The sequence below is a fragment of the Esox lucius genome, chromosome 10, assembly GCF_011004845.1.
Source record: "Esox lucius isolate fEsoLuc1 chromosome 10, fEsoLuc1.pri, whole genome shotgun sequence".
Lineage (NCBI taxonomy): Eukaryota > Metazoa > Chordata > Actinopteri > Esociformes > Esocidae > Esox > Esox lucius.
Genome location: NC_047578.1, coordinates 25,641,506 through 25,664,667, shown reverse-complemented (window position 1 = coordinate 25,664,667; position 23,162 = coordinate 25,641,506). Strand labels below are relative to the sequence as shown.

General features: G+C 43.3%; 1 protein-coding gene across 1 annotated transcript in view; it reads right to left on the bottom strand.

Annotated features, from left to right (window-relative positions):
- LOC105012782 (TGF-beta receptor type-2) overlaps positions 1 to 23,162 on the bottom strand; it is a 32,496-nt gene that overhangs the window by 5,706 nt on the left and 3,628 nt on the right. The window contains exons 2-7 of the mRNA XM_010873864.5: positions 22,430 to 22,571; positions 20,903 to 21,093; positions 17,527 to 17,674; positions 11,730 to 11,920; positions 3,455 to 4,218; positions 2,699 to 2,840 (exon numbers count right to left, since the gene is read on the bottom strand). Of these exons, the coding sequence (XP_010872166.2) occupies positions 2,699 to 2,840; positions 3,455 to 4,218; positions 11,730 to 11,920; positions 17,527 to 17,674; positions 20,903 to 21,093; positions 22,430 to 22,571 (1,578 nt within the window). The remainder of the gene's footprint in view (positions 1 to 2,698; positions 2,841 to 3,454; positions 4,219 to 11,729; positions 11,921 to 17,526; positions 17,675 to 20,902; positions 21,094 to 22,429; positions 22,572 to 23,162) is intronic.

Here is a 23,162-nt window from a genome sequence, read left to right as displayed (position 1 = left end):
AGCGATTTAACCTCTCAACATGGGAAAGTCTCTTTGGGTTTCCCTAATGCCATACACATTTCACCCCTCCACTTGTATCGGGACAGATGCCAAGGCTATGGCTGCCTGGGATAGACCAGACTAAACCAAAACATATGGATTATTCCAGCTGTTTCTTTCCCCAACAGTCCAATTCCCAGCCAGGCCTGGGAAGGCGCCCTGTTTCCCCTCTCCCATAAATCCATGCTATCCTGGCCTCTCCCCACTGTCTGTCTAAAGTGCCAGCAGGAATCGAGGTAGATTGTGGATGTAGGCGATGTTGTGACATGCAATTTATTGTTCAAGCTTAAGTAAATTTATTGTATAGGTTTTAGCTTGAGAGACGGAGAGACCAAGAGGTCTCTGTGCCCTAAATAATGGAGACCTGAGCAGAGTGTCTGACCTGGTGTGTAATGTCTACTGCCTTGAAGCTGAAACTGAGGGGGAAAGGTTCAGTTATAGTGAAGTTATTGGAATGATAAATGACTGAAGGAGCAACTGAATGAACTAAAGAATAAATGAACAAAAATAAAAATATGTCCATGAGTCCTTGATTTCTCAGCTGAATCCTTTGCTCCGAAGAACAAAAGCAGAACAAAAGCATCCATAAACAATTACACTATTTTTCCAATAATGGACCCGCTTAAAACTAATAATGTCCCCAAAAAAGCTTTCTATTTGGGAGTATTTTGAAGAACAAAATGCACTACTTCAAAATGTGGATGGCCTCAATTGCATCGGCCTCATGCAGCTAAATACAGAGATCTGATGTCTAACCAAATCTATGGCCAGTGTTAAGAAGCCAATAACTAGTCTATGCATTTTGCTGCACTTGTTTTGTCTTGGGTCTGTAGCCTAGCAATATGGTCTATAAGCTAAGTGTGGGCAACCAAGTTTGATGCTACCGTTGTTTTCGGGGCAGCTTGGTCCATCTTGACAATTTGGACAATTTGGTAAGTACATTATTATCAGTTCAGGTTGTATGAAACCAAACATACGTATGAAAAAAACAGAAAAAGAACCAGGCAAGCCTCGTTCAGCTGGCCCGCAATTAGAAGTGATGTTGCCAACTGGATTACAACCTGGGTCTCCCAGATGAGAGGATGTGTCTTTAACCACGAGCCACAGAGCTATATATTTGCAGGGTGTTGGTATAGCGTCTCGACATTAGATCATTTTGTCACGCATTAACATCCCACCAAGTTTGAATATTTCACTTCCACCATTATGCGTTGTGTCTTATGTTTCTTATTAAGTTTACCTCAACCACAAATAGCATCTATGAACTGTACGGCTTTTTGCCACTGGATATTTTAACAGCTCATTAGCCAGTAATAGGCGTACAAGTATCTTCTAACTTACTAATTGGAATAGTCGTAAGAATTGAGCAGTTGCTAGTGAGACTGAAGATGAACTTTACAATGCCAAAGCAATATAATTTCATGGCATAACAATGTTATGCAATCAAAAGCCAGTCACCTCACACCTCAACCAGCTGGTACTCTCACTGAAAGTCACCCTAATTGGCTGCACGTGATGCCATAGTCAAGGCTTGGCAGCACAGCACCTAGACTGGGCTATTGCCAACTGGGGGGCGGACGGCGAAAGGTTTCTTGGATAGTGTGTTTCCTTGCTGTGTGCTAACTCTACCCCCTCAAATCTTAATGCTAGTCAACATCCCATCCATGTTAAGAAGACCAATATGCCTCCTCCATAGAACTGAATAGAGCACTTTGAACTTTGTGTACTCCTTCCTTGCAAAACAGGAAATGTATTATTTTCTTTCCAGAAGCATACCCACAGGGCACACATATTCCACCCACCCCACACCCTCTAGTGGATAGAGATCGTTCCGATTCATGTTTTCCTTGGAGGGTTCTGGGGCAGCGTTACCACGTTGACAGCATTAAAGCGGCCATTAAGAGCCACAAGGGGAAAACAGGAAATGGTCATGCTGCTGGAATCAGGCAAGAAAAAAAGCTCACATTCAATCACTGCTCTAAAATGAATTCCAAACAGGATCACCCGCAGACAAAATGGGCCAAAGACTCAAAAAATGTACGTTTTGGGGGAAAAAATTAAGAAGGCATTTGTTCTTTAACACTGTTAGCATTAGAAGTCATGCATACTTTAAGATCAGAACACACCTCCTTGCAAAAGTAAGCACCTGAAATCTGTTAAACTATTGACTACAATCATGGCAAAGCACCCAGCCTGAGGCACCTTTTACAGAGAACTGCATTTCTGTCCCTAATGCAAAGTTATGGACCAATAAAATTAATTTGTAATTTTTCTCCATTGATAAATCCTAATAAAACACTAACACGATAAATCTTGATGAATGCCTCAGGCACTTAGTTTGAATGTTGTTCCCAAGCAGAAATGAATCAGCTTGTCTGCTCCAACTTTTGTAAACAAAGGCAATATAAACAAATAACCTACAGACTCAAAGGACTGTTCAATCGATCATTTCGAAGTTATAGATGGTGTGTCCTAGCATCCACAGCTCTTTCTCCAGTCCCATCCCTCAGTGTGGGGGGTGGGGAGACTGCTATGTCATTGTTTCAACCACTTATTCTCGCTTTCAAATGAACATACCACTCTCCTCCTGCATGTCAATTGGCTACTTTGTGGAAATCATTTACGGAATTGGCCCCTGTGCGGCGTGCCGTCCGGTTACCTCCGATGGCGCTGCACCTGGAGGTGATCTCCCACAGTACCAGGGCCATGGAGTAGACGTCTGTCTGTTTGAATGACTCAATGTTGTCCAGGTTGATCCTGGACTCCAACACCTCCGGAGCCATGTACCTGGCAGTGCCTACCTGTAGTGAAGGATACAGAACAAGACATGTAAGCCTAGTGAATCATCTATTCTGTTATTTTCTATTTGATTTGATTCTATTTGATTGATCCTGTACTGTTCTATTCACTTCTGTTGTAATCAAGTCTATTAAAGGTTTGCGGTTGGAAAATATACAAGATTTCTATGTTGGTGAGTTACAACTAAACCAGATTTTTAATGAACATCTTTTAAGTGTTTCCCCACTGCATTATGTATATTAAGAGACATTATGAGATGACATGCATGAAAAAACCAAGGTGCTCCCTCTAAAGAAGCTCATCTCAATAACTACATTGTTAGTAAATATGAACACATTGTTGAAATTAACGTGAGAAATTATTTAAAAGGAGCAATAACTAGCTTGATGATAAGTAACATTCCTCATTGTTTGCATTTAAAATAAGCATACACATAGTACTGTACGTTGCCGCTGTATCCATTCGCTTTGCACCGTTTTTTTAAGCTGCCAAAATCTGCATAGTGTATGTCTGCGTAGGAGAAAACTCTCCCCCTTTCATGACAAAAAACAACACTGAAAATCTACGTTGTCTATGTATCGGCCATAAGAAGGCAGGAGAGTAGCAGGACTTGTACCTGTCCACTGTTGGCTAGCTCATCCACTGACAGTGAGTTGTCCAGACGGAGTCCCAGACCAAAGTCACAAAGGATGCAGGAAAGGTCCCCCTTGACCAGGATGTTGGAGCTCTTGATGTCCCGGTGGACGATGGGTACTTTATAGCGTCCACACGGTGTGTGGTCGCTGTGAAGGTGAGCCACGCCCCTGGCGAGCGACCCACCCAGCACCCACAGGTCGTTCCAGCTGATGATGTGACGTGTCAGGTACTCCTGGAGGTTGCCCCGAGGGTGGTAGGCAGTGATGAGCCAATACTGTTTCTCCACCTTGTGCTCCTCAGCAGTGAGGAAGTGCAGCACGTTCTCGTGGCGTAGGTCAGCGTCTGAAAATATGTCCTTCTCATTCTTCCAGGAGGCGTACTCCTCGTCGGCAAAGATCTTGATGGCAACCGTCTCGAAGGGCTCAACGGCTCCCGCAGCGCCCTGCTTCAGCTTTGCCTTGTAGACCTCAGCAAAGCGGCCCTTGCCCACCTGGGCGTCAAGCTCAATGGGGAGGAGCTCCGTGTTGTGGTTTAGGTTGTTGGCGTGCGTGGAGCTGCTGTCCGAGCCGCCGTCATCCATAATGATGGCCCGGGCATCGCTGAAGTCGAGAGGTGTCTTCCTGCGCTTGGCGCCCACGTGACGCTGGTTGTAGACACGGTACCAGTAGAAAGAGGTGATGACCAGGACGGTCAGAACCAGGAGAGGAACGAGACTGACCAGGATCACCGATGCCACCTGGGACTCTGGGGTGGAAAGAAAAACAGATGAAAAGAGAGAAAACAAATGTGATGTCATACAGACTCCTCCATATGCATTGGGACAGTCAAGTCAAAATGGCTATTTTTGGTGTAAAACCAAAGCATATGACAATACAATTGAAAGATGAATATGCGGCAAAAGTGCAGACTGTCAACTTGTATAGTTTCGGCACATACAGTACCAGTCAAAAGTCTGGACACACCTACTCTTTCAAGGCCATTTCTTTAGTTTTACCATTTTCCACATTGTAGAATAATAGTGAAAATATCAAAACTATGAAATAACACATGGAATCATGTAGCAACCAAAAGAAGTGGTAAACAGATCAAAACATTTCATATTGATGACAGCTTTGGACACTTTTTGCATTCTCTTAACAAGTTCATGAGGTAGACACTTGGAATGCATTCAGTTAACAGGTGTGCCTTGTTAAAAGTTGATTTGTGGAATTTATTTCCTTCTTAATTAATCTAATCAGTAGTGTTGTGTTAAGGTGGGGTTGGTGTAGATAATTATCTCTGTACTGTAGCAGCCCATATTATGGCAAGAACAGCTCAAATAAACAAAGACAAATGACAGTCCATCATTACTTTAAGACATGAAGGCCAGTCAACCAGGAACATTTCAAGACCTTTGAAAGTATCTTCAAGTAGAATCGCAAAAAACATTGCTGCAGAGGATACGTTAATTACAATTACCAGCCTCAGAAATCGGCAATTAACTGCACCTCAGATTGCAGCCCAAATAAATGCTTCATGGAGTTCAAGTAACATACACATCTCAAGATCAGCTTTAAAGAAGAGACTGCTTGAATCAGGCCTCAATGGTCGAAATGCTGCAATGAAACCACCATTGAAGGACAAACTTGGATAAGGGAAATTGACATTTAAACCAGCGGAAATCTGTCCTTTGGTCTGATGAGTCCATATTTGAGATTTTTGGTTCCAAAGTTGGCAAACAGATGATCTTTGCATGTGTGGTTCCCACTGCGAAGAATGGAGGAGGTGGTGTGATGGTGCTCTGCTGGCGACACTGTGAATTCTTTAGAATTCAAGGCACACTCTACCACCATGGCTACCACAGCATTCTGCAGTGATAAGCCATCCCACCTGGTTTGCGCTTAGTGGGTCTTTCATTTATTTGTTCAACTGGACAATGACCCAAAACACACCTCCAGGCTGTGCAAGGGCTGTTTGACCAAGAAGGAGAGTGACATAGTGCTGCATCAGATGACCTGTCCAACTGAGATGGTTTGGTATGAGTTGGACAGCAGTGTAAAGGAAAAGCAGCCAACAAGTGCTCAGCATGTGGAAACTCCTTCAAAACTGTTGGAAAAGCATTCCAGGTGATGTGTATATTTTGATTTATTTAACTCTTTTAGGGAATGCATGATTCCATATGTGTTATTTCCTGGTTTTGATGTATTCAATATTATTCTAGAATGTGTAAAATAATAAAAATAAGGAAGTGTGTCCAAATGTTTGACTGGTACTCTATATGTTTTAGTTAGATAACACCACTTTCCGAGTTCCATTCCCACAGATCGTGCAAGCACAAGTACAGGGACAATTTAACTTAAAACAAATGTTAAAAGTATAAAAGCTAGGATTTAGTTGCAAATCTCTTGCATAAAATAACAGCAGTGTGCAATCCATGATTGACATCACCGAACTATTTCAAGATGCTTTGCCAAGCCTTTACTGAAGCCATTTTGAGCTGTTGCTTGTTTCGGGGAGTTTCTGACTTCAGTAGCCTCTTCAGCAAGTTAATCTTCAATTGGATTTTAACCAGTCAAAACCTTTCCAAGTTTTTCCCCTTTTTTACACCTTTATTGTGTAGCCTGTGTGTTTTGGGTCATTGTTGTGTCACATTGTGAAGCGCCACCCAATGAGTCTGGCTGCATTTTCTTGTACATTATGTGAGCCATCAAATATTGGACAGGCACAAGGACCAAGGGGCTGCTTAGTGACAACCCCTTACCCTGGGCGAGATGGGGAACAGATGTCATTCGTCAAGGCAACAGAAGTTAAAGGGAACCAGCGAATACGTCAGACGGGGCAAATGTCGATGAATGTATTTTCCGGTGCTGACCATGTGATGACCAATATATCGTACTCTTTTGTTTGATTTAGGGTATACTGATTGTTTGTTTTGCTCTGAGGTGAGCCAGATTTTTATTTTCTTAGGTGAACCAAGCCACAGGTTCACCTCAGACAATAAAGCGCATCTTTGCAGTTCCTTTTTTTATACCACAGTGATTGTCCTGTTTCATCTTTTTACCTCACCTGTCTCATTAATAGTGTGACCCTAAGGTAAAAGGCTCACAATGTGTAGTTGGTGCTTCTCTACACTTATGAATTAATTCTGCTGCTGCCATCATTCCTTGAATCATCAATAAAGATGAGTGAGTCCGTTCCAGAGGCAGCCATGCCCATTCCAATGACAATACCTCCACCATACTTCACAGATGACGTGTTATGCTTTGGATCATCTGCAATTTCTTTTTTTCTCTACACTTTTGCCTTTCCATCACTTTCAGATGTACCATAATCTCATCTGTGCATAAACCAGTTCCAGAACTGTACTGGCAGATCATTAAGCTTTTTAGTTCTAATCTGGCCTCTCAATTGTTTGTGCTGATCAAAAGTTTGCATCTTGCAGTGTAGCCTTGCTACTAATGTGTTCTGTGAACATTCTGGAGGTTGTTGATGATTTCACTAACAATTAAATTAGGTTCAATTTTTGAGCTATGGTTCTAATTGAGCTCCTTTTTTCTTTTAGCATCCAAATTGCTTGCTTTTCTTATATAGACAGCTCCCTAGTCTTTTTCCTACAGTTGCATTATGCCTACTGACATCAAATGTGGTCTCCACATGCAAAAGCAAAGGATAGAACTGAGACTACATATTCACAGCTCATTTATGTGTGAAAAATCTATGTAACAGGAAACACCAGATCAATTCGAAACAACTGTGATCCAAATGCCCCAAAACCTATGCTCATAAAAAATAAGGGGATAGAACTCAGACATTGCAGTTATTCTTAGTTGGTAAAACATACGTGTTGAAATGAACAGAAATAAAAGATGACATTCTGTACTTTTGCCTTATTCATCTTCAGACCAGCTTTTCATGTGCCTTCAGTACACAGCAAAAATAGCAATTTTTACTTCACTGACCAATACATTTTGAAGGCACTGCATATGTACAATGTATAGCACATTGTGAAAATACAGTAGATATAACACTAACTGTGAAACATACAATTGGCCCATTCTTCAATTAAATTCCATATTGGCTAAAATGTGTTACATCTTATTGCTATTAGTATATGCATTGGGGAAATAAATGCTTATAATACCATTAATCCTGAAACATTTTGAAGGAAGCCGAATGGCTTTGTCATCTTGAAGCAACTTGCTAAAGGCTATCCATCGTTGCAGACTCCCTTCCAGCAAGTCAGAGTAACCTAACACTTCCATGAGGAATGTCAATAAGCATCTTGGAGTTACACAAGCTTGTTAGGTTGTTGCTGTGTTAAACAGAGCAAGATTGAACCAATGCTCTAGTCAACCGGATGGTGTATGCACTTTATAAATGAAGTTTATCTCATTCTCATACTTAACAAATGGTCTGTGTCTGGTAGACCAAACAATCTGCTCAAAGTTTATGCATGTTCTAGGTTTATTATAATTTTTCGTGGAACAGCAGTAACTAAAAAAGATTCATTAGAACATCATAAAACAACACATCTAGTGAATTCCCAGATCAATTAGGATCTGAAGGGTTGTGAATGATTCAAAAACGTTTTCTGAACAGGCCAACCGACAAGGCCTGAGGTTCTACAAATATAGACAGAGGTATGTAGGTCTGTTGGTGTGTGCGTCTGTGCATATGGTAAAGGAAGTGCCTGCCAAACCCTAACTCCTCTGTCACTCTTTTTTTCAGACAGGAAACCACATGTCTGAAATCCTCAACTTGGCCCCAGCAGAGTTTGTTTTCGCTTTTGCAGAACGAGAGGTGATCTGTCACAACAAACCTGTCCCTGTGGCATCTCGCAGTGACTAGGGCACACAGAGGAAAGGTTCCTAGTTCCTACCCCTGGCTCGAGAACACTGCTTGCATTAATACCGATCTGAGTATAGGCTCGTTTCTCCCCATTAATGTATGTTAGTTACGAAAATACTGCTTCAAGTTGGCAGTGTTGTTATTATGTAATATGGTGTGTATTAAGTTAGATGGTGTGCAGCAGAGCTATCAATCCTCCACACTGAAGCAACAATTTCTTTCCATGACGTCTTTGTCCAATGTGCAGATGCTTTCAATTTTGGGCTGTGGAAAACCAGGTCTCGGAAATGTACCTCAGTGTTTTTATTACTTGAATACTGTAGTCAAAATACATTTGATTCCATGGCCAAGATTGTAACAAGAAACTACGTCCAAAATGCCTCCACGATGCAAAATCTGTTTGCAATCTGGTATTAGGATGGTGTTCAACAGTACACACGTGTTAGCGTTCATCCGCGAAACTTAACATGACAACCCCATAAGAAACTGTGTGTTTGTTACAACCTACCAACATGTGGCTGAAATAACACATGGCTATGTTATGTCAAACGTGTTGCTAAACTGTGGAACCAATCATAATGCTAATAAAGCCGGACCCTACCTTTGAGGATGACATAACAGATGACATAGCACTAAATATAATCGCAGGAGACAAAGAAAATGTGGTTGTTACACCAGTTTGACCCAACATAATATCTATCAGAGGCTTTCAAAAGCATGACTTGCAACTGGGTCTCACAGGGTGTACTCAGATAATACATAAGAGTAATTCAAATATGACATCACAAACAACAGCACAGTATAGCAGGTGTCATACCCATTCAGTATCTATTTTTTTACATTGACGTGTCTGAGCCTCTGAGTGTTTAAATTAGGATTGTTTCACTTCTCTACACAAAATACTCCACACCTTTGAGGGAATGTTTTTATATAATTTCAGTGGGGAGAATAAGCATTTGATAACCTGCAAAAGTGTTTCCCACTTACAAAGCATGTAGAAGGCTGTAATTTTTATTATATGTACTCTTCAACTGTGAGTGATGGAATCTAAAACAAAAATCTGGAAAATCACACTTTTGACATAAATAATTTGCATTTTATTGCATGACATAAGTATTTGATACATCAGAAAAGCAGAACTTAATATTTGGTACAGAAACCTTTGTTTGCAATTACAGAGATCATACGTTTCCTGTAGTTCTTGACCAGGTTTGCACACACTGCAGCAAGGATTTTGGCCCACTCCTCCATACAGACCTTCTCCAGATCCTTGAGGTTTCGGGGGTGTTGCTGGGCAATACGGACTTTTAGCTCCCTCCAAAGATTTTCTATTGGGTTCAGGTCTGGAAACTGGCTAGGCCACTCCAGGACCTTGAGATGCTTCTTACGAAGCCACTCCTTAGTTGCCATGGCTGTGTGTTTCGGGTCGCTGTCATGCAGGAAGATCCAGCCACGACCCATCTTCAATGCTCTTACTGAGGGAAGGAGGTTGTTGGCCAAGATCTCGCGATACATGGCCCCATCCATCCTCCCTTCAATACGGTGCAGTCGTCCTGGCCCCTTTGCAGAAAAGCATCCCCAAAGAATGGTGTTTCCACCTCCATGTTTCACAGTTGGGATGGTGTTCTTGGGGTTGTACTCATCCTTCTTCTTCCTCCAAACACAGCGAGTGGAGTTTAGACCAAAAAGCTCTATTTTTGTCTCATCAGACCACATGACCTTCTCCCATTCCTCCTCTGGATCATCCAGATGGTCATTGGCAAACTTCAGACAGGCATGGACATGCGCTGGCTTGAGCAGGGGGACCTTGTGTGCGCTGCAGGATTTTAATCCATGACGGCATAGTATGTAACTAATGGTTTTCTTTGAGACTGTGGTCCCAGCTCTCTTCAGGTCATTTACCAGGTCCTGCTGTGTAGTTCTGGGCTGATCCCTCACCTTCCTCATGATCATTGATGCTCCACAAGGTGAGATCTTGCATGGAACCCCAGGCCGAGGGAGATTGACCGTCATCTTGAACTGCTTCCATTTTCTAATAATTGCGCCAACAGTTGTTGCCTTCTCACCAAGACGCTTGCCTATTGTCCTGTAGCCCATCCCAGCCTTGTGCAGGTCTACAATTTTATCCCTGATGTCCTTACACAGCTCTCTGGTATTGGCCATTGTGGAGAGGTTGGAGTCTGTTTGATTGAGTGTGTGGACAGGAGTCTTTTAAACAGGTAACAAGTTCAAACAGGTGCAGGTAATACAGGTAATGAGTGGAAAACAGGAGGGCTTCTTAAAGAAAAACTAACATGTCTGTGAGAGTCGGAATTCTTACTGGTTGGTACTTATGTCATGCATTAAAATGCAAAATAATTATTTAAAAATCATACAATTTTCTGGATTTTTGTTTTAGATTCCTTCTCTCACAGTTAAAGTGTACCTATGATAAAAAATTACAGACCTCTACATGCTTTGTAAGTAGGAAAACCTGCAAAATCGGCAGTGTATCAAATACTTGTTCTCCCTACTGTATGACATTTCTACCAACTTTGCACACCTTTATTTTACCACATTTGTCCATTGTTCTTTAAAAACTGTTTAAGCATTGTCAAGAGCATCAATGGACAGTAACCTTCAAGTCATGACATGTGTGTGCTCTGACTTAACCACTCCACAGTAGCTTTGGCTATTAGCTTTCAGTTGTTTTGAGGGACTGCCTGGACAGTGCTCCAAGGGTATTATTATGTGCTTTTTTAATTTGTTTATGCTTGCATTGTCGCTTGCATTGCAGCCGGGATACAAAGTTTCAATTCATGAATTTGGACCATGCTAATAATGCTAAATTCCATGCTGGAACAGAGGTGAACAATGGCTGGTCATGAAAAATGTCTCCATTGGCCTTCAAAAACAACTCAAGGTAAGTGTAATTTTACCCACATATAAATCTGGGTCGAACTATCCCTTTAAGCTAGCGGTTTATGTCAGAGGAAGTAGAGTTAAGTAGCAAGGTAGTGTTGACAGTAGCTAGTTTTGTCAGTAACATCATTAGCTTGAGATAGCTAGCTAGGGAGGGACTGCCTTCCAATTAAAGAGGCATATTAGGCTTGCTAGGAGCAAAATATGTTCAGAGGTATCTGTTTTTGCGAGAACAATGTTTCAAAGACAACCTTGCTGTTGTATGCAAACAAATTCCACTGATTTGTTTTGTCATCCCTTCAACAAAATAATTCTTAAACAAACTGACTTTCAGATTAAAAACTAACACTAATGAGTCTAGCTTCAGAAATTGCTACTACGAAAGGGGTGGAGACTTATCCAATAACAAAACATTTGACATATAATTTAATAAACATTATTTTACTCTGACGCAACATAACGACAAGTAAAAACATTTAAGGGGTGCAGACGTCCTACATCCACTGTGGCACTATATTGGGACTCACGGTGTGTAAAGAACATGTGATCGTTGCACTCGTCCTCAGAGCAGGAGCAGATGAAGAATTTGGAGCCCATGCCCTTTCTCTCCCTCATCTCACACTTGCTGTTCTTAGAATCTTCAAGCGTCAGACCGTACAGTTTATTGGCTGGGTTGTGGCATAATGTCTCTATGGTGATGTTGTCATCTTTCTTCCTCCTGGAAAACAAGTCAAGCAGAGCCATTAGTTCTACTTCACTTAATTTTTTATGCGATAGAACAAAAAAGTGTGGAGAGACTATCCAAATCGCATAACTACTCAGTTGTTTCACAAGTGATGAATACTGTTACAAATGGGGAAGTTACTTGATTCTCAGTTTGGGGGATGAGAATGAGCTTGACCAGTTCAGTGCACAGCCGTAAAGCACAGTGGGTGACTAGCAGGGCAACATGCCAAATGGCCTATTCACTATTTGCCATAGCCTACAATAAATCTGTTCTACTCATACTTTTAAACTAATGTAAGAGAACAATGCAGACTACAGAATGAGCAGAGAACACCAAGCAGGAAGAAGCGTCAAAGTAAACTGTTTTCTTACCACGATCAACCCTCCAATTAGCCTATGATCCCACATGGTAAAGCACCATTTCAGAAAGTTGTTGTGTTTTGGGAAGTGCAAATGCACCCTCTCCTACATCTCTGGACTGCAGCCCAGCTGCCCACCTTTGGCAAGCCACACAGGCAAACCAAAAGGCCCAGAGAAAAGCAGAACGTTACAGAAGAGGAATAAGGGAAGAGTATGAAACCATACCCTGCCTAGTAGTTAACTTATTTCAGTTTTGTTTTACTGTTCCCTCTGCCATTTTAATTAATAAATTGCCCTCCAGGGCCCATAACAACTAGTGACCTTTAATTTACTAGCCCAACTCCCTTGACCACTAAATTGTGCATTTCTAAAAAAATTTAAATGTGTATGAAGTAGCAAGCTATGAACCTAATAAGTTACCTCTGACTGACATTACTAGTCAAGGACACATACATTGTGTCATTATTTTTTTTTTATCTCCTTCTACTAATATATGTATTTTGTAATGTGTTGTTACTGCCAATTTACAATTCCATACATAACTCTTCCATGGATATAAATGTAAAAAATTATGATGTTTGGACATGTTGACAGTACAATGTGGCACTCCAGACATTGCTCATTACAAATGAATCAAGTTTCCCCTATTTAAAAAATACAACTATACCACATGCAATGAATGATTGCACAAATGGACCCATATCTTGAGGAGGCTACTCAAGATAGGCTGGTGTTGTGCATATGCATTGAAACAAGTTTAAAAGGGTGTTGCTGTACACACAGCCTCTGGGGTTCTGCTGACGTCAGCTCATAATGCAGTAAATGCAACAAGGAAACAATGGCCTTCTGCTTGTCACAGCAGAACCTCTTTTGCAACAATATTTTGTAGAAGTTATGAAACAGGAACATCTGGATTTGTCGTTTTTGCAAAACTGAGAGGAAACGTTGCTTTCAAATGTTGAATTGGTAAGTACGTTTATTCCTTTCTGTGGAATCAGACATTCTCAGAGTCAGATAGCCATATTACTTCTATTGACCCATATATTGTCTAAAACATTCTATCACCTGAACAGTTTCTTTACTTGTGCTGTTTCCCTCAGTAAATGGACATCACCCGTTCCACAGAGACTAACCAGGGCCCAGTTTCCCGATAGCGTAGCACACACGATGGTTTAACAATACACGTAGCCTTAAGTGGGACTTACACCTGTTTCCCAAACCATCACATAGGTCGCTCTTTATAAAGTGCCATGTTTCGGCCGTTTGGAATGGAATAAGGCCATCTATTGGGCTTGGAATAGAATTATGCCATGAATACGTTTTGAAATCTAGCCTATTGCATTTCGATAGAGCTTGCTTACTTATAAGAAGCATTTAATATTGCTGGCGATGTATTGAACTACTACTTCGGCATCAATAAGAAAATGTAAAACGATAGTTACTTTCTTAACTCCAGTTCTATGAGAGGAGCGTCTCCCATAGGGTCTTTGCTCCTGGTTTACCCCTCTCCCAATAGACAGGCACTGAAAATTTAAATATGCAAATCACACCTCTCATGGCCACCTGCCCCATGGCTATAAAAGAGGTCGTCATACTCTGTTCTGTTTCCCGACATACCTTTCTTCACGAGAAAAGCAGTCAGTGACCGGTCAGGGTATGAACCCTATGGGGGACGCTCCACTAATAGAACTGGAGTTACGAAAGTAACCATTGTTCTATATCGTGAAGCTTTGCCCATAGGGGCTTTGCTCCTACTGGTTTAGGGAAAAGCGAGCGAGCCCAAGATGTACTCCCTGCTGGTCTCCTACCTCACCAACGAGATAAGTGCCAAACGGGATGGAATAGCCATGACACAGAGCCGCTTCCATCCCGCTCACACCAAGCACATACGTTTGTGCACTGATAAACAGCCCCAAACGAATGCACACACAGCACCAACCAAACTGGTACCTCCTCAATCAGCCTAGACTGAATCGGAGCGTCCGAGCCCAGCCCACATAAAAGGCCAAGCACACATAATGCGAGCGTCATACGAAAACCCGCACAGGCACCCTGGAGCAATGGACAGAACCATGACAAATGCACCGTCCCAGTAGCTCAACGGACCCAACTCACACCCCAGACTCAGCCACACTGAGCACAGAGTGAGCCAGCGTGCCCGCAGCCATGTCACGCCAGGCCAGAAACCGTATCACCAAGGGATGACTAAACACAGACACTCCATTGAACCCTTCATGACATGCCGAGATCACACATGCGTACACCTTGAGTGTGCCAGGGGATCGTTGCTGCTCAAACAGACGCTGCAGGAATGACAGGACACTGCCCACGTCACAACAGAGGGGGTCAACCCCTGCGTCCAAAGATCCTCCATTGGGCAGCAGAGCTAGCCGACGTGGAGGCTACACTCACACCCTGAATGGTCGTGACTACCTCCTCAGTCAGTCCTCGCCACAGCAGCCTGGGCCTCTCAGGAGCCAGGCCTGTAGCGGCTGACCCAGCACAGGGAATGCCCCGATCGAGCTGTTCGCTTGTGTCAGCGCCCCGTGAAGGTAAGGAATCGGCCACGGCGTCCCCACTACCATCTGGGACGCCTCTGCAAACCACATGGCACCCGGGAGAAAAGGGGCGATCAGGATGAGCGACAGCCCCTCCGACCGCACCCGAGACTTGACAGGGAGAATGCACTGTAGAGGTGGAAACGCGTACAGCACGGCCAAGAGGGTTGCTTTCTCAAAGAGAAAGCTACAGGGGGCAGTGAACAGATCCACCTGCGCCCTCCCAAAGTGTCTCCAGACCTCGACCACAATGTCAGGATGAAGACGGCATTTGTCGTCCCGGGGACCCCCCAGAGACAGCAAGTCCACGCCCACATTGAGCTCTCCGGGAATGTGAAGGGCCCTCAGAGACCTGAGGTGCACGTGTGCTCACTCCCAGATCTGCACCGCTAACAGGTGGAGGGGCAGAGACCTGACCCCGCCCTGCCTGTTCACGTAAGCGACCGCTGTGCGATTGTCTGACCACACCAACGCGTCCTGACCCCGCAGGGTCGTGCGAAGTGCAGAAGCATGCGTCTGATTGTGTCCAAATCCAGCCAGCTGATGTGGCGCTCCGACGGAGACCACACCCCTCTGACTGAATGCGACTGGCACGTCCCATCCCAGCCCGTCAGGGACGCATCCGTAAAAACTGGGACCCGAACCGACACGCTGCAGAGTGCGCAGGTCTCTCCAGAACGCCAGGTCCGACTCCAGAGAGCTCAGGACCTTGACCAAACGCCGCCGGTGACGCATCGGATCCAGATGGAGATGGGCGAACCAGCGTTGAAGGCCCCTCATGTGCAGCAGGCCCAGCGGTACCACCGCATGGACTGAAGACATCAAACCCAACAGCGACATGACCCCAATGGCCGGACGTGGGCCAAGGCCTGCAGAGTGGCCTCTCTCCGTGCCTCGGATACACGAGCCCCAATAGATACTGTGGATGATTGGAGCCCCAGAAATACCGCCAGTTAACTGGGCTGTGGAGTGCTCTTTTTCCAGTTCACTGCAAACCCCAGGCGAGTGAGCTGAGTCACCAACCGGAACGTGTGAACCTGGGCCTGTTCCGCAGAGTGCGCCAAAACCAAAAGGTCGTCAAAGTAGGCCAGAACCCTGACCGCCTGACACCTCAGCAGTCCCAACGCCGCCTCCACGCACTTGGTGAAAGTGCGGGGGGGCAACGCGTATCTGAACGGAATCTGTGTGTACTTGTATGCCCGGCCCTGAAAGGCAAACCGCAGGAACTTCCTGTGGCGCGGCAGTATAGGAACATGGAAGTAGGCGTCCTTCAAGTCAATGCTGATGCAAAAATCCCCAGGAGACGTTTTGTCGTGAGCATGCGAAATGGCCTCTTCGACATGCATTTGTTCAAAACTCACAGGTCTGGAATCGGCTTCATGCCCCCCGTCTTCTTGGGCACCAGGAAGTAAGGGGATTACAGCCCCTTTTCCCTCTGCCCAACAGGACTAGAACACCGCCTCCTTCTCTAGAAGGTCTGCAATCTCATCCGGTAGGGCAGCAACCTTCAAAGATCTCTACGACCCCTGAGAACGGGGGAGGCGGGCAGTGGAACTGCAGGGCGTACCCCTTCCTCAGCGTCTTGTCTAACCAGCCTGTTAGTGTGCATTGCCGACGCCACTCTGAGTAAAACAGATAGAGGTGGCGAGCACGCAGCTGGGGAGCTGTGGCCAGCCACTGACTGTACGCGTCCTCGGCCCTGACCGCCGCCCTGACCGCCGCGTCTGGAAACAGCCTACCCGCCCAAGGCGGGGCCAACCAGAAAGGGAAAGGATGACGCATGCATCACCTGGGCCGAGCTGTCCATCTCCCCATCGGTTACAGCCGTAACCATGGAGATAGAGGCTCCAGCAGGTGGCGCAGCCGAGCATAGCTGGACTGACACCTCAGTGGGGCGAGCAGAGAACTCCACTTCGCCCAACAGAAACCTGCCCGGGCCCCCACCCCTGCCAGCCACTTTAGTGGCGGCAGGACAGGAAGCCACAGACTTATGGAGTCGGAGGCCGGTCACTAACCGTACCCGTGCCTGCAACAGCCGTCTGCAATGAAGGCTCACTCACCGGTAAATAAGGTGCACACACATCTTTATTCACCATAACAGAGGAGCTCCCCACCAAACGCACACAGGGTGGGGAAGCGTCTGAGGGACACAGAGTATGTTCAGTACCAATAGGAGCAATGCTTTCGGGAAACGCACTGATAAAATAATGAGGCACTTATGTGCATCTTAGTGCTTTGGGAAACTGGGCCCAGATCTCCACATAAATTGACCTTAAAACTGCAAACTAAGTAGCTGCACTCCAAACCTCTGCTCATCTCCCAGCATCTAGATACAATATACTGAAACTGTAAATGTATAAATCAACAGTGAATCCATTTATATTACATATTCAGATTGTGTTGTTTACATGTTTGTATCATGTTATCTCCTACGCTACCCATTGTACATAATTGCATGTCAACTTAGTAGATTCTTTTTATTCTGTCGCTATATTATTGCGTATGCACATTATGTCTACCAATACCAATTCCATTATGAGCCTGTCTACATTTATTTAACTATTAAAGATGATTTTGATCAGGGTGATACTGGATGTAGCTCAGTCGGTAGAATCTGATGCTTGCAACCCCAGGATGTACAAGAATGTAAATGAAAGATGTATACAGTATACACTTTTACCAGATGCTGACGCAAACATCATCAGGATGAGGACAGATGGATGTGATTTCACAGTTGCTGGTACAGCTCCCTTTGCCCGTACAGCTGGACTCCCTCAGGTCACAGAACATGCACAGTTTATTTAGCTTCTTGATCGACGTCAAGGTGCCTGGGTTGAAAAGACAAGGAAACACGGGAAAAGGTGAAATAAAACTAGTTTAGATTTTCATCTTTCTATAGTAGGCTATTTGTGTATATAATTTGGTTTAATTATTTACAAATGATATATCTTTGCTGGGTTTTCTGGTATATCTTCTGCTGCTCTATATTGACAGGAAAGTGCTGAAACAGAGGAGATGTTTTTTCTGGAAGAGCAATGGGCTGGATTTGAAATAGTGCTGTAGCAACGATTTAGACCACAGGATCACCCTTCTGCAGGCCACTTACTTCAGGCTACCAAAGGTATTGTGTCTGAATAATAGAATGTCCCAAACCACCTGGTTGAGACCGTTTGGATGTACTGCCAAATTCTCCGAAACGCCTTTGGAGACAGCTTATGGTAGAGAAATTAACATTCAATTCACAGGCAACAGCTCTGGTGGACATTCCTGCAGTCAGCATGCCAATTGCATGCTCCCTCAAAACTTGTGACATCTGTGGCATTGTGCTGTGTGATGGAACTGCACATTTTAGAGTGGCCTTTTATTGTGGCCAGCCTAAGGCACACCTCTGCAATAATCATGCTGTCTAATCAGCATCTTGATATGCCACACCTGTGAGGTGGATGGATTATCTCAGCAAAGGAGAAGTGCTCACTAACACAGATTTAGACAGATTTGTGAACAATATTTGAGAGAAATAGGCCTTTTGTGTACATAGAGAAAGTCTTAGATTTTTGAGTTCAGCTCATGATAAATGGGGGCAAAAACTAAAATATAATTTTGCTTAGTGTATGTAGATTGATGGCAAATAAATATGTAAAAATCAATTATAGAATAATATAATTCTATTTTCTGAATGCATGTTGACAGAAACCAACAGCAAAGTTGAAAAGCATAGGCAGAGCTGAGAAACAAGAATAGACACACCTGCACATGTCAAGTTCATTGTCCAAATACTTTTGGCATCCTGAAATAGGGAGACTATGTATAAAAAGATTGTTTTCTAAATGGCGAAATCAACATGTACATAAATTACCTTAAATAAGCAGAAAATATACATTTTAGCCTGATAGTAATTGTTTGACCACAAAATCTAAACTCAGTATAGAGCAAAAAGAAAAAAAGCCAAACCTTTCCAATACTTAAAGAGGAGACTTTAAGTGCTACATCACTATTAATGTACACTCATCTCAAGGATTATTAGGAACACCATATTAATACTGTGTTTGACCCCCTTTCGCCTTCAGAACTGCCTTAATTCTACGTGGCATTGATTCAACAAGGTGCTGAAAGCATTCTTTAGAAATGTTGGCCCATATTGATAGGATAGCATCTTGCAGTTGAGATTTGTGGGATGCACATCCAGGGCACGAAGCTCCTGTTCCACCACAACCTAAAGATGCTCTATTGGGTTGAGATCTGGTGACTGTGGGGGCCATTTCAGTACAGTGAACTCATTGTCATGTTCAAGAAACCAATTTGAAATGATTCGAGCTTAGTGACATGGTGCATTATCCTGCTGGAAGTAGCCATCAGAGGATTGGTACATGGTGGTCATAAAGGGATGGACATGGTCAGAAACAATGCTCAGGTAGGCCGTGGCATTTAAAAGATGCCCAATTGTCACTAAGGGGCCTAAAGTGTGCCAACATCCCCCACACCATTACACCACCACCACCAGCCTGCACAGTGGTAACAAGGCATGATGGATCCATGTTCTCATTCTGTTTACGCCAAATTCTGACTCTACCATCTGAATGTCTCAACAGAAATTGAGACTCATCAGACCAGGCAACATTCTTCCAGTCTTCAACTGTCCAATTTTGGTGAGCTCGTGCAAATTGTAGCCTCTTTTTCCTATTTGTATTGGAGATGAGTGGTACCCGGTGGGGTCTTCTGCTGTTGTAGCCCATCCGCCTCAAGGTTGTGCGTGTTGTGGCTTCACAAATGCTTTGCTGCATACCTCGGTTGTAATGAGTGGTTATTTCAGTCAAAGTTGCTCTTCTATCAGCTTGAATCAGTCGGCCCATTCTCCTCTGACCTCTAGCATCAACAAGGCATTTTCGCCCACAGGACTGCCGCATACTGGATGTTTTTCCCTTTTCACACCATTCTTTGTAAACCCTAGAAATGGTTGTGCGTGAAAATCCCAGTAACTGAGCAGATTGTGAAATACTCAGACCGGCCCGTCTGGCACCAACAACCATGCCATGCTCAAAACTGCTTAAATAACCTTTCTTTCCCATTCTGACATTCAGTTTGGAGTTCAGGAGATTGTCTTGACCAGGACCACACCCCTAAATGCATTGAAGCAACTGCCATGTGATTGGTTGATTAGATAATTGCATTGATGAGAAATTGAACAGGTGTTCCTAATAATCCTTTAGGTGAGTGTATATGGACACCATTGACATTTTTTAGGGTCTAAAAATACATACCTTAAATTACATTTATATATGGGACTAAACTGAATTAATTTTGTAAAGATTGATAGTTCTGGGCTGGCAGGGTAGCCTAGTGGTAAACAATACATTAGATGGTGCACAGCAGTGCTATCCATCCTCCACGGCAAAGCCACAGAAAAAATCCATGACACCATAGTCCAAAGAAAGCACATGCTTTGAATTCTGTGCTGTAGAGAAACAGGTCTCTCAAATGTCCCTGTGTTTTCACTGTTTGAATGCTGTAGTCAAAATACATTTGACACCAGGGCCAAGATTGTAACAAGGAACTAGAGCCAAACTGCCTCCACGATGCAAATCCTGTTTGCAGTCTTGTATTATGAGCATGTCCAATGGAACACACGAGTTAGCATTTATCTGTGAATACTGACATGAACGCCTAATAAGAAATTATATAAGCATTCGCTAAAACCTACCAAGATGGGGCTGAAGGAACACATCATTTTGTTACTTGGATTGCATAAATCAAACATGTAGGTTAGGATCAGCCATAATGCTTATATAGCCTGACTGTACCTTGAGGATGACCTAACAGGTGACATAGCACTACTGTATATAAAATCACAGGGGACAAAGAAGACCTGGTTCATACTCTCATATTTCCATCAGATGCTTTCATAAGAATGACTGGCCCGTGGGTCTCATGGGATGCAAATTAAATGTGGTCATTCCACTTGTCCCGAAGGAGGATTAGATATAATGTTAAGACAAACTTGACCTCACTTGTGACATAGCACTACATGACAAGTGACATAGCATTACATAGGGACTTACGGGGTGTAAATATGATTTGGTCGTTGCACTCCTTTTCAGTGCAGAAGCACATGAAGGTTTGCGAGGGCATATCAGTCCTCTCCCTCATTTCACACTTGCCGTTTTTAAAATCTTCAGGTGTACTCCCGTACAGTATATTGGCTGGGTTGTGGCATAATGTCTCTATGGTGACCTTGTCATCTTTCTTCCTCCTGGAAAACAAGAGGAGCCTTTAGTTCCACTGTTCATTTGGTATGAAAACTGGGGATAGTCTATACAAATTGCAGGTAATTTCTTTGTGGTTTTGCTAGTGATATACACTGATAGATGTACAAACTGCAGTCACAGCATTATGCTAATGTCTTGATACAGAGAACAGGGCTGGTTTTACCGAATGCAACAAAATACCACTTTACCTTGTGCTTTGAATAATATGCGCAAACGGACCCATATCTTAAGGGGGCTACTCAATTCTCCCACTAGGTAGTGTGGGGCATATGTAGGTAAACCCATTTCAAGAGGTGTTTCTGTTTCAGGGTTTCTGCTGACTTCAGCCCATAATGCTGGAAATGTAATGAGAAACATTGTCCTTCAGCTTTAAGAGCAGGACATTTTTGCCACTAATTCGCAATTTCATACAAGTTGTGGGGGAGAAAAATTTGTGTTTGTCTTCTTTGCAGAACCTTATTGTCAGAAAATGGAATATAAAAATTATTCACTCAGCCCCCCAACATGCTCCAAATTCAACCAAGGCCGAGTGACCTCAGAACCTATACAATTTTATTTAATATCTAAAAAATGAAAGCAGCACAAACAAAAATGTTAACAGCACAAACTGAGCACAAACAGATGAGCCTATTCTGACACAATTTGGAGCATGGTGGGGGGCTGAATGACGTCATCCCCTATAAATAAATGTCTAATATATAAAATACCGAAGCAGCACAAATGAAACTTTTAATGGCACAAACGAAGCACAAACAAACATGACTATTTTGGTTGAATTTGGAGCATGTTGGGGGGCTGAGTGACCTCACAATGACTTAAATATCTTAAATATCTATTAAATGATAGCATAAATATTTTAACGGCACAAACCAGCACAAACAGAGCACAAACAATTGAGCCTAGTTTACCAAAGTTTTGGGTTGGGTGGGGGGCCATCTTCATGCAGGTCATACGTTTTCATATACCAATATTAGCTAGCTGGAATGTTATCGTATATGCTTACCACCCATTGAACATGATTGTATATCAACTTTGTGTAAATTCTGTATATTCTGTTTTCTATACTGTATGTTGTCTACCACATAATAAGTGGAGCATGCGTACATTTACTATGTGATTAAAAGTGATTCTGATCCTATGATGGATGAGAAGTAGATTAAGGCTCTTCCAATGCCAAGCTGTGAGTTTCATACCCAGGAGGGATCATAATGAAAATGTATGTCAGTATTGTAAGTCGCTGTCAGGCAAGACCGTCCGCTAAATGACTTGGAAATGTTAAACACGGAAATGGATGATGACGGGTGTAGCATTCACACTCACCAGATGCTGACACACACGTCCTCAGGGTGGGGGCAGGCTGATGTGAAATCGCAGCCACTCGTACAGTTCCCTTTGCCCGTGCAGGTGGTAGGCTTTTCTCCACAGCGCTTACACAGCTTGGTCGTGGTCGGTGATGAGGCTCCTGGGTTGTGGGGACAAGGAAACCGGGGAGCAGACATGTTAGGGTGGATATGTTTACCATTAAAAGAATATGGAAGTCAACCACTGCAGTGGTCAATGGGTGTTCAATGTTACTGTTATTAAATACCTTTGTCTTTTTGACTGCAGCACGTGTACAGTTCGCATTGTTCTGAGTGTCCGAAATATTTTAAAATGTATATGGGACGGTATTGCCCCAATGTGGGTGAAACATGTTCCATAGCGCAAACTGACATTGCCAGAGACCATATATGAGTCCAGACAATTTTAAATGAATGTATCATTAGCGAGAGACGTGGCCATGTAGAAAGAACACATGAAACAAAGAAATTATATTTTTGATACTAAGTCAGTTTCCAAATTGATATATTTCGAAGCATCTCCAAACTTATTCTCTAATCCATTTCAAAGAAATATTCACTTTTCAACTGTATTCCCTGGTGCATGAATTCATCCCATTCTGTGGTGTCTTCCATTCACAACGGTCGTGTTCAGACTCGACTTCACACAGGCACAGTGGTGTGATGATGAGTGACTGTGTGTGAGATAATCATCTCTACATAGACAACTGATA